This window comes from Mytilus trossulus, chromosome 2 (assembly GCF_036588685.1).
Source record: "Mytilus trossulus isolate FHL-02 chromosome 2, PNRI_Mtr1.1.1.hap1, whole genome shotgun sequence".
Lineage (NCBI taxonomy): Eukaryota > Metazoa > Mollusca > Bivalvia > Mytilida > Mytilidae > Mytilus > Mytilus trossulus.
In genome coordinates this window covers 68,528,743-68,542,023 of record NC_086374.1, presented here as the reverse complement: position 1 = coordinate 68,542,023, position 13,281 = coordinate 68,528,743, and the positions used below count along the sequence as shown (strand labels likewise).

Here is a 13,281-nt window from a genome sequence, read left to right as displayed (position 1 = left end):
TCTTGCCAAGATTTAGTACTCTCTTTACAATTTTGCATGCATTTTCTTTTGTGATTTTGAAAAAAAGGTTGAAAATGGGATATTGTGATTTTCTGAAAAATCTGCATATATAGATATAGGTATCTGTCAGATCAGAATTCAAGTTTTTATTATTACGATACTCAACCAGTCATACTATTTACTTTTTAATAAAAAACTCACAATTATTTCTGAATTAACAGTACCTAAAAAATCTTGCATATATATCAGTCCTGAACATTTCAGTATGACTAAGGATCAATTTTAGTAGTAAGTTGGGTGATATAGGTATAAAAAGTAGGTACTCACAGTCACAAGCTGATGCATTTGTAAACAATGATCATATATTTTGTCCGAGATTTGCATTACATTTGTAAGTTTCATTTCTAGATAGAAATTTCTCCATATGAATCCGATTATGTATTGAGAATTTCACCCATTATTCTTTATTTTAACAGGGTCCAAGGCCCGGTGGATATGGTGGCCCTCCACAGATGATGGGCGGTGGACCACAAAGGGTTATGCCCGGTATGCCTGGAGCTCATGGAGGAATGGCACCTCATCCTTATGCAGGTAACGTCTGTTTGTGATAACCTACATGTACTTCTTTGTTCTGAGTCACATTGAAGAGATATGCTCCCATTTACTGGTATTGGTCTTATTATGTAAATTTTGTAACGTGCAAAATAGTATAAGTGAATTAAAAAATATACTGTAAATTCAGAAATTTTTGCGTGCATTTATTATTGCGATTTTGTAATTTTAAACTTAAATGCGTTTTTAATTTTTACGATTTTGAGAAAAGTCATGCTTAATTCAGTTAAAATATTACAAAATGCAAGTTTTAATTTTAACTCTGTTGCATTATTCGCAATAATAAAAACCTCGCAATAATTTCTGAATTTACATTAATTAAGTTTCTATTTTACAAACCATCATCATGCAAGGTTGACAAAAAGTGCCCAATTCTGGTCAGTTATTATGACCATATGACCATGCTTGCAGTAAATACTGGGAATTACTGGCAAATATTGGTCAATTGAAATTAAGAGTGAGACATAAAAACCCACATGATGTCGTCATTTATTGGGGTGTGTTGTTTTAGTAATTAATTTCTCACACCGAGCACAGCCAGGTGAAAGGTAACTTCATTTATCTGTAAAAATTATGCAATTTTAAAAAATAATATCCTGGTTCAACAATATGTTGTAATTAATTTTTCAATTTTTGTTAATGTACATGTATGAGTTCTTGACTACAAGAACATATGGACTTAAAAGACTAATTAGTACTGATAAGTGTTGAAAATTAATAAGCATATTAAATTTATTCATTTATTTCAGCTGAACTGTAATAATGCTCAAAGATAAATATTTAGATATTAAATTTCTTACTTGGTATCAAATTTTTACCACACTAAATAGTAAAAACCACTGTTAAAATTTTAATCGATTAGTATTGGCCAGTACTCACCACTTGAGTGGTATGTACTGCCCAACCTTAGCTTGCAATCATGAAATTCACAATAATGGCTTACAAGATTTTTCTTCCTTGTCTTTCAAATTTGGGGTTTTTGTGACCATTGGGAAAAGTAAATCCAGAAAAAAACCAGCTGTGGAGATACCAAATTTATTGAGTGTTATTTTCATTTCTTAGTGTTTTTCATGCTGATACAAGTTAGTGTATTTCATGCTGATACAAGTTAGTGTTTTTCATGCTGATACAAGTTATTGTTTTTCATGATAAAATGTTAGTGCTTTTTTAATGCTGATAAAAGTTAGTGTTTTTTCATGATAAAACGTAAGTGCTTTTTTTAATGCTGATAAAATTTGGTGTTTTTCATTCAGCATTTTTACATCAATCTCTTATTTTAAAGCTGACATGTTTTTATAATACATATTGTGTTTTAGCCGGCAGTTCTGCCTCAGGATCTACCAGCACAAAAGGAAGTAAGTTCTTGCAACAAACAAAGCTTTTTTTTAACTGTCTACACAACAGAATCTACTTTGTGCTCCTGTTATACTGTCTCCTCTGTCTTACCAGTGCACTTAAAGGGTGGACCTAGGGTCTGGGAAAAGGGGGTGTGTGTGGTTATCATTGTCATCTTGTTAAACTGGTCTAAGGTTCTGCGTTTTTATTTGATAGTATAACTTATTAGCATTATTAAAGCCCTTATATTGAAATCCTTTATTACTTTGAACGTTGGGAGTTCATCTGTGTCAATATAGAATTTCTAAATAAGTACACCTTGTTGTATGCACTTTTTATGCCCCACCTACGATTGCCCCACCTAGGATAGTAGAGGGGCATTATGTTTTCTGGTCTGTGCCTCCGTCTGTTTGTCCGTCTGTCCGTCTATCCCGGTTCAGGTTAAAGTTTTTGGTCAAGGTAGTTTTTGATGAAGTTGAAGTCACATTCACTTGAAACTTAGAACCCATGTTCCCTATGATATGATCTTTCTAATTTTAATTTCAAATTAAACTTTTGACCCCAATTTCACAGTCCACTGAACATGGAATATGATAGTGTGAGTGGGGCATCCATGTACTATGGACACATTCTTGTTCCTTCTTTCTTTCTGTCTTTTATAATTTGAAGATAAATTTATTCGAAATTAGTAAGGTTTTGAATTCAGAGTAATGTTATACAATTTCAATTAATTTATCAAAATGAAAATTCACATTCAACAAATTTTTTCCTCAAAAGTGTTCACAAAAGTCTACACATTTCTCATATTTAGAAACTACAAAATGTACTAAATACTTTCCTTTAAAAACATATTTACTTCTTATGGGGAAAAATGAAGAACAGAGAAAATTACAGAGAAGAATAAAAAAAAAATAGAGAATAATAGCATGGGTGCTACATTATAATTATATAAAGACTAAATGAAAACAGGCCTAAATTAAGAATAGATAAAAATGACCTAAAAATAGAAATAGAAAACAGAAATGAAGGACACCCAATCCAGCCCCTCATTGGCTGCACTGAAGTATGGCAAACTCTGATTGGACAGACATGACAGAGGTGATAGTATGACTAGGAATTACATTCTCTTTATTTCTTAGATTTGAGTTTTTAAGCTGCCTTATTTTGCTAGTATGTTGTGTGCCCAGAAAATTATTATTTGATATCGCTCAATGCATGTGGCATGACCAGACAACAGCTCAGGAGAAACATAATTCTGTATTCAATGTTTAGGTATGGCCTTGCAGTCATAAAAATTTGGAGTAGGATCATTGTACTCAGATCTAGACTTAGAATTCAAACAATCACAATGCTGGGCTTTGTGTTTCAAATTCAACCAATCAGTCTGCTAGATTTGGTGTTGCAAACAATACAATTGTTTCATGATCATAGGCCCTGGTTTTATAATAGCCAAGCTTGCAGGTACAAATTGGAATAAATGTTTGAATGTGGCATGTAAGTTCCAAAGGGAAAAGGTCTTATTTATTTATGAAAATATTTTTATCAAAAGAATATATATATATAGGAAAGGGAATGGAATTTTAGATTTTTTATCAATAACAAAGCACCAGTAAATAGAGTGGTGAATACTATGGATTCATTTATATCCATGGATCTCAATTTTGGTTGATAGGGGATAAATTGCATTTATCTTCGTGGTAAAATGAAGGACCAAATTAAGTTTGCCTACAAGGCACAAGCATGCAGAAAATTTGTACTTTGAATTGTTAAACCTTTGTTTATCTTTACTCTTGAAAGCCATGAAATTTGATATTGCACAAATAATTATGTGTACGGAAATACTATTAATCAAACTTCAAATAATTTTTATTTCAAACAATTTAAATATGAGCAGGACTTTTAAATTAACGTATCTCTATTATAATAAAAAGTCTTTATTTCATCTTGATAGAATATTAATAAGTCACTATATATATAAATAGAATTGTTTATTTGTTATGAATTATTTTAAATCCCCTACTGCATATTAATTTCTAACGTCTTCTAAGGTGCAGATGTACTAATGATGTAGCCTTGTTGTATTTTGAATGTCTCTGTAAACTCATAGAACTGAAAACAGTTGTGGTATAATCAGAATGTTCAAGTTACTACCAACCATTACAGGACCAAGCATAAACCACAGAGATTCATACAAAATAAACATTTGAATAAAATTGATATAAGACCCACATTAATTTTTTATATCTTATATTTTTGTGAATTGAGAAGAGAGGGGAGAGGCATGAACCAATGTCCATACTATCTGTTTATCGTGTAAATTGATTATTTTTTGTTTGGTGTTGGGAGTGTATTTTTAAGATTACCAACTCAACTATATATGTGACAACATTGTATTGCATGCCATATGCTTTTGAATACTTTTAGAGTGCCACCCATAGAAAATACTTTGTATGATTTTTTCTACCCATACCTTATAGTCTTAGGTAGACAGGTACATGTGGGTATGGAATGTTTTTTTGGCCAACAACATAAGACAAGACAACAACTTTAATAAGAAAAGGGGGGGGAAATTAACTTTTTGTGTCATAATTTTTTTGGGGCTGGCTGCTTTTTGATGGGTAGGTTGTTTAGTTTTCTGTCTAGTAAAACAACTTTTAATAGTCTTACTTTTGCAACTTGTAGCTTGAAAATAAGCATGATGACCTTCACTTATTATATTTTTGAAAACTGCATAGTATGATTACAAGTTTTTTAAATTAGATTAAAATAAATCAAATGTAAACATGTTACTTAACTGCATCTATGTTGTGACAGCTTGCTCTGTATATAGAATGCATTGCTATGTATTGTTGTGATTATGATTGCAGCTCTGGTATACTTACAAAAAAAGGGGGAGGGGTGGTACCAGATTGTCTTTTTAATTGTACTGCTGTTGTATAAACTATGTGTATGCCTTGTATCTCGTGAGCCTGAAATTTTCTTAAAAATTTTCTGAAAAATTTCAGATAGTTTGCAAGTCACTTTTATACCATGACCACCTTTAAAAAAATAATGAATGGCAACTTATTACACTTTTGCACTCAAAAAGCATATTTTGAATCTAGTGACCTTCAGAAGCAATGTATATATGACCTATACTGAGTATAGGTTGTGATATTGAAAGATTATGGAATGCTAATTTGGACCAAACACTGATATTTGTACATGTAGTATTTTTATTAAATCTATTAGCATTTGTAGAGCCAACACATCGCCTCCTAAAACACTTACTTTAGAATTAATTTAAGTTAAAATTTCTTCAAATTTTAAATACATTGATGATCTTTTGGGTTATCTACTTTATAACCTGAAGGAAGTGAAGGAAGGAAAAGGCGGGGGGGATGAGTTGTGACCCCATGCTTCCTCCCAGTTCTACATTTAATAGATTTGATATTCCTTACACATGAATCTGATATGTAAGAGACCATAATTTGCACAGTTTTGTTTATTTCAAAAGTATATGACTGTGTATTTATTTTCAAGAATTTTGTGGTAGGTATATTTTGAGCGATTTACAAATTCAGCTTATGTCAATTTGAATATACTCATCATAGATAACAGGCTAAAAATATGAGGCAATTTGCAAAAGACTTATCAGTGATGTGCCAATCAAGTTAAAATGGCCCGGTACAATGTTGAAGAGCATTGAGGACCCTCAATTCTGAAAAAAAAGATTTGTCTTAGGTAATCTATTCCTGATGTAAAAAAGTTCTTAGATATCATGAATTCCAGGCTTAAAATTTTGTATGCCACAAGCATGTTCCGTCTATAGTGAGGACAGACTCATTAGCGTTGATCAAATATTAAAAGTAAATACTTAGACATATGAATGAATATCATCTGAGTGCATCACTACCTGATTATGTTGTTTACCATACATAACCTAGATGGAGCTGTGATACATACAGACTACCAATTATAGATAATAGGAAAAGGCGGGTAACAAATTATACCCCAAGCCAAATACTACAGCTTTATTGTATTATAAACAACTGTAATCAGATAGTAACCTTTATTTATATACTTAGTAGTATATATAAATACATGTTAACTGTATGTGTAATACAAACAATGGCAATCGTGCTGTATCAACCATTGATGATGAAATGGACATCAGTCACTTTCACAAAATGCTTTATCATACCCCTAAACTGGGTGATGTCAGGTCAACAACTAAGAACAGATTAATTTTCAAATTCAAAACATGAGGTTAAAACAGAGCTCTTTTTAATACTAAAATTTAACTGTTAAGATTATATTGCACAATATTTGGTTTTGGGATCTTTTTTCATGACGTCACTGAATCTCAGGATTTGTATAAATCGGATAAGAATTAGAGAAATGTAAATATGCAATTTATAAATACATGTTTTGTTCTTTTTACCTTGGGTTAATATTGGTCAATAGAAGCTCCTTTTAACTTAAATTTGTATTTACTTCACAGTGCATGTGTATGCGTAAATAGTATATAAGGCATTGTGCATTAAGTTACTGATTAGCATGTTAGTCTTGGGTGCAGATAAGTAACTTCCTGTTACAGTTTGCATTGCCTAATTATATTGTTTTACAATACTAACATTTATGTATAAAATCTAGGACACTATTTCCATCTTACATGATATTATTTAAGATATTTTTTTGTATGTGAAGGTCGAAATTGTGGTGTACATGTATATATATGTGAATAGGGTTTTTAAATGGAACAGGAATTTATACAAAGCCTCACATTGTCCCGATAACAGAACAACCTTGTCCAAAATCAGTACATACCTGGGGAGCTTAAAATAAACACATGTTTGTTTATATTTATATCAGTGAACTTCTGTAAAGGGTCTCCATGGATGGGCTGTACCAACGAGAAATTAATCGGCTTATATTATAGAAAAATGGTCCAGAAAAATAATGATCAGAGAAAAAGAAGGCAAAAGCATTAAATATGAAGAATAGATTAAGGATGATAAGCAAATGTATACAGAGTAGAGAAAAATAGCTGAAAAGATGAAAGAATACATAATTGAAAAAACTGCACCCAGACCCTCTTAGATTGAAAAATGTTATAATTTTTGGGGGGTTAACTTTTTTTGATGATCTTTGTAACTTTGTTTTTAATATTTTAGTAATATTTAACACAATTATTGTACTTTTGCAACACATTTTTTTGAGAGAAAAATCATTTTGTCAAGTGGTTCAGTCAGTCACTCATTACTTAGTCGCTGCTAGTTATAAACACTCCTTTTTTGCTCCTCCTTTTCAATTTGGTTGATGAGCTTCCAATCATTGAATGGGTACAAAAATAAAATAAAAAAATGAAAAAGGAATCTATTTGTATGGAAGACCATGTTAATTCTTGTCACTGGGATGTTTCTCTTCAAACTTGTGTATTGCATGTTTCCACTTTGCAAAAACTTGTTAAAGTTTGATTATAAAAAAGATCTGAAATGGAATTATAGTGGACTTTTTTTTGAGAGGAGACATTTGAAAAATATTCCCATAATTATTTTGTGGTGTCCATTGCTACAGGCTTGTCATTTAAGGTGGTTCAAAATACTACAGGGAGATAACTTTGTAAAAATCAGCTGAATGTTTTCATAAAGTTCTATTGTTGATGTCAAACTGCTACATATCCTACAGAATTTGTCAATAAAATGTGTGCTTCAATTATTTTTTTTTTGTTTTTTGTCAAAGGGTCAAAGTATATATTTTGTCATAAATTTTTGAAAATGAACAAGCTAAATTAGGTTTGGTACCCCTTTATTGATATAAAATAACAGTTAATAGTTCAAGGTCATCTCAGGGCTTTATCATATTTTACTTTGGTTTTATCGAAGATTTAAGTATAAAGAGACTATACTCTTTATTGTATTTTTAACACAGTCTGATTTTTATATCAGTATAAATTTTAATAAAAAAAATTATTGTAAAATTTGTGTAGCTCTAGCATTTTCTAAGCTGTAAGAGGCCTTATGGGTGGATATTAATAATGCCTGATACAATTGTTTTCCACCAACAAAGGTTTTGTTGCAAATACGGTTGGATAGAGAGTCTGGAAGGCCAAGGTCAATACAATAATTTATAATACAAGAAAAGGGAAAGCTGGAATTGTTAGAAAAAGAAGAACAACAAACCACACCAGCAAAAATAACTTGACAAAAAACAGATTCTGGGGATTCATTTATTTTTGTGGTTCAAGTAAAACTTTCATCTTCATGAATATTTAATTTCGTGGTTTTGGTAAAGTCTGCATACATCCTTCAGAAAATTGGCCTTCGTTGCATATTTAAATTTGTGATTCCCCTGTACCCATGAAATCCACGAAAATTGGTATCCAACAAATATTAAATGAATCCACAGTCAAGACAGTATATTAAAAAAAAACACAATGTCAGAAACAACACATGATACAAATAGCCTTAGCTTGGTACAGGCACACAATGGGTAAATTATACCTTATCTTCTTTAACAAATCAAAATGCATACAAGATATTGGGTATTATATAGTGAGCTTTGCTTTACATACACATGTACCTATTGTTTGGATTGGAAGTGTATGTTCATTGTTGTGGATAATCTTGAGGTAAAATTTGACCTCAACTGGTTTCAAACTTTGCCTTTGTCATAGATAGAAAAATTGACAAAGAACTTCTATTATCTGCTTTTAAAACGACTCTCATTACATGCTATAAGCAGCTTAATTGATGCATCATTCATTTTCCTTGTTGAATTTGTTTTTTATATTTCACCTGATTTGAAAACTATCCATATTTTTTTCAATTTGAAACTTTCTCAGCAGATTTATTTTGTTAAAAAAGCTTTTACGGTTTTCTTATGGCCTTTGGACAAATGAATTCAAGGACACTATTAATATTTTTAAGATGTCAGTTACCTGATATATGTTTTCATTTTGTTAGTTTAAAAAGGTCGGTTGCCTAATTTAAAGTTCTATCATCACAGTGTCATGGTTTTGGATCAGCTATGAGTTCACAAATTTATAATATTTATAATGGGGGTGTAAAATTGACCTTTGAAAGAAATGATTTGAGAAAACATACTTTCAAGCCTTGAATTGACAATTTGTTAGAAAGAACAAAAATTAGAGTGTGAGAGGGGAGGAAAGAAAGAAAAAGTAGAAAACATAGGTGTAGTAAAATATAATAAATGAAATAACTAACTTAAGTTAGAAGCAACATTTAGTATTTCCCCTATATTACTCCTTACTTAATAAGGGGAAATAACTCAAGATATTAACATAACTCTGTCTGTACAACTGATGCCTGTCTGTCTGTCTGTTTAGTTTATTGTCATATTGTAAGTTTCTGTAGTCAAGCTCCTTATTTTAAAATCAATGTTTACTTTACAGGTATGAGATCAGGTATGTCTCCAGGCATGCCCCCACCCCCTGGACCACCTGGAATGCAGACCCCCATGGATCGGAAAAGATTACCAGATCCCAGAACAGTTCATCATATGAAAGCGTAAGAATTATCATCCTTTGTTAATAGACTTGCAGTGATATTCCAAAGAATTGTGTTTCCACTCTTTGAACTCCCATACTGTGGATTTTTGTATTCTATATTATGGTACAAATTTGAGTGGATATTTGACATCTCGGTTTTGCCAAAGTCCATTTTTTGTGGTTCATGTTAACCCATACCAGCCATAAATTAGATAAAAAATTGTATAGCACAAATAACATGAATCCACAGTATGTTGATTTTTGAGAGAATGCATGGGTTTTAATTTTCCAGTGATAAAGTGCCAGAATTTGAAGGACAAAGTTAGATACAATGCTTATGAACAATAATTGATAGAAAGATGATAGAAATTCAATTTGGTCTAAATTGATAATTTGTGGTGCACCGGTACTTTTTTTTATGCCCTAGCCTAGCAGATGGGGCAGGGCGTTGAGTTTTTCCCTTGTCAGTCTATACATACATATGTACATCCATACATTCTAAAATTGGTTTCTGTTCTCTAACTTTAGTTTGCCTTTACCAAATGTAATGAAATTTATACACAACGATTATTACAACGTATTCATCATCAATAAGCAATTAAAACAGAGTTCAGTTACTGCTTTGCCAAAAAGTTTCAGGACATTTAAAGCTTTTCCAATCTCTTTTGCCAAAAAAAAATAACATAGAGAAACACAAGTTTTGAGTGCAGTTTTAGTGTGTCGTAATAATTCATGTATTACACAATGTACTCTATGAATCAGATATTAAACATATGTAACGTACCTGTTTAAATTTTGTTTTTATAATATGTTTATAAAACACATGGCACAGTTTACATAAGTAATAATTTTCTTCAAATCAATGATATGCCTTACATTATTCTGTGAAAATATTCTATTAAAAAATCAAAAATCAAAATAGTTTTCCAAGAAAAAAGTTCTTGTCAATAAGTATTAAATTCACATCGCATGTCAAGTAATGAAAGTTTTTGGAACATAAAATCATGTTGCTGGCATTCCAGTATTAACTCTAGCCCTTAACCCCATCTATGTATGTCAAAAAATGTCAAAGATACAAGACCTAATGCATCTTATTAAGTTGTCTGTAAACTTGTCCTATTGATCAAATTGACCTATTAGAATGTGAAAGAGTTGAGCAGTTTTTAACAAACATGTAAACATAAATTTGTAATAAATAGATAAAATATGATAAAAATAGATCTAGTTTGTCTGAATCTGCCCACATGTGGCAAGAAATGGAGGCAAAAACCAAGTATGAAGTTTATTTGGTCAGTCTTATTTCAGTTCTATGGGGGTGTTTAAAGACCTTGACTTCACATGAGAGTCGAGCATGTTCCGTTTGGACTGTCTTGGCAAAGAAAAAGGTTGATGGGGGGGAAAAAAGCTCTCAAAGATATAAATTACAAAACCTATCAGTTAGCAGACCAACTACCTGTTAAGTCTTTATGTACCCAATACATTATTTTGATATTGCTGGTTTTGATACTAACGCATAAATAGATACTCACTGTGGATTTATTATAATTCGTTTGATACAAATTTTCGTGGATTTCGTGGGTACAGGTGAACCACAAAGTTAATGTACAACGAATAACAAATATTCTATAGATATAGGCTGGTCTGCAGACTTTGGCAAAACCACGATAACAAATATCCACAAACATGCAATTTTTCCTCAATCCACGAAAACTGATACCCACGAAAATAAATGAATCCACAGTATATGGTAACTGAATTGTGCCTCAAAAGAGTAAATTATATAAATGTTTACATCTTTTGTATTACAAAATGCATATATATTAAAGGCTAGTTGTCTCATTGGCAATCATACCTCTTCTTACTTTTGTATTATAAGAGTTACATTGGAACAGATTATCTTTAACAGATTAATCATACAAGTAACAGATTAAAATAATTTTTCGTTACAAATATATAAACTTCCAAAATCAAAGCCAGACCTCATCAATTTCCCAATTGTATTTCTTTCTTAATCAGTTCTATTATTTATCAAATAATTATTTACTTTAAAAAAAAAAATTGTCTGCAAATGAAAATAGGTCGTTTTCTGGAATGCACTGAACATTTCAGAAGGTGAAATGTTCAACAATAAAAACTTAATCCTATTACGTTAATATATGCTTAATTTTCCATTACAAAAAAAAAGTCCACGTCATAGCACAAATTAGGGAAAAAATTTTGCACTACTTAAAATATGTTAGTCTGCCAATTAAAGTACAGACAGCCTTAAATACTTTTGATTATTAAAAAGATTATAAGGTACAAATGTAGCTTGATACACACTTTGTGCTTGTTTAAAGCCGGTCAATTCTTTGAATAACGTAACTGACCAAATTATCAAATTGGGAAAAATATAGGTCATATATTAAAATTGTGATTATCCTAGCGACAATTTATTTTTACACCTAGAAATTCATTTCAAAATTTCATGATTTTAGTTTTGGTCTGACTTTTTGTGCTCCCTTAATATTTAAGATATGTATCAACTCAAAAAAGACTTTGACATTTCTATTGATGGTTTATATTTGTAATCATTCATTTATCCAGAAACTTAAAATTTACTTTTGGCCTTTGTTGTTGAGCGGTCAAAGTAGTTCTACTACTGAATCACCAGCTTGTCAACATTGAGGTAGTGAATTCAAGTTCCACATGTAGCAGGTGAGACCAGCTCTAATCTTCATTACTGCAAAATCCTAAATTATTGTTTATTTATTCAGAAAAATGCGACAGGGTAATAATCGCAAAAATTCAAACTGCATTTTGAAATTCTTTATTTAAATTAAACAGTACTTTATCTCAATATGCAAAGATAACAATCACATTTTAGTCTAAAATGACAAAATCCTCATAATAAATGCACACAATAATTCCTGAAATTACAGTAAATAGGATTGCCTGTTTTGGTTTTCTCTTGGCACTGAGGTCCTCCACCAATAATAAAGCTGCTGCTCAGAAATAGCCAATAGTGCCGAATGATAAAAATCATTCAATCAAAAGAAGTAGATCTAAAATCATCCAATCAAAAGAAATAGATCTAAAATCATCCAATCAAAAGAAGTAGATCTAAAATCATCCAATCAAAAGAAGTAGATCTAAAATCATCCAATCAAAAGAAATAGATCTAAAATCATCCAATCAAAAGAAATAGATCTAAAATCATCCAATCAAAAGAAATAGATCTAAAATCATCCAATCAAAAGAAATAGATCTAAAATCATCCAATCAAAAGAAGTAGATCTAAAATCATCCAATCAAAAGAAATAGATCTAAAATCATCCAATCAAAAGAAGTAGATCTAAAATCATCCAATCAACAGAAGTAGATTCAAAAAACAAGTTCTTCTAAATGCACCATAGAGGCAATTGGTGTCAAAAGTATACAGAAGTAGGAACTTCTTAATCTAACAGTAATGTCATAGTTTCTGACATTATTTATAGAACTTTTTATGAACTACATATTTACCATGTGTTGTATCGATTCATTAAATATGTTATATAATACCTCAGCTTACACATTTCTGTCTGAGAGTTTATGCATAAATTTTAATCCTAAAAATAGTCAAATTGTTTGATCACATCTTTGATGTACAATCTTGTAACTGACAATGATAGATTTAATCTAGACTTTTCTTTATGTAACTTGAATTTGCATAAGATTGACAAACAAAGAAAGTTCATTTGTGAATCCCTTTATTGCACTGACTTAATTAATATTAGGGCCCAGTTCAGTCAGGCTATGTAATCACCTTCTCCAAACCAGCTTTTGGTCAGAATTGTTCTGTTTTGCTTCTTCAAAATACCCTT

General features: G+C 31.0%; 1 protein-coding gene across 3 annotated transcripts in view; it reads left to right on the top strand.

Annotated features, from left to right (window-relative positions):
- LOC134707865 (SWI/SNF-related matrix-associated actin-dependent regulator of chromatin subfamily D member 1-like) overlaps positions 1 to 13,281 on the top strand; it is a 46,310-nt gene that overhangs the window by 13,318 nt on the left and 19,711 nt on the right. For 2 of the 3 annotated variants that reach the window (XM_063567970.1, XM_063567969.1), the window contains exons 2-4: positions 477 to 591; positions 1,929 to 1,967; positions 9,344 to 9,458. In XM_063567970.1, the coding sequence (XP_063424040.1) occupies positions 477 to 591; positions 1,929 to 1,967; positions 9,344 to 9,458 (269 nt within the window). The remainder of the gene's footprint in view (positions 1 to 476; positions 592 to 1,928; positions 1,968 to 9,343; positions 9,459 to 13,281) is intronic. The other variant, XM_063567971.1, reaches the window with a different exon arrangement.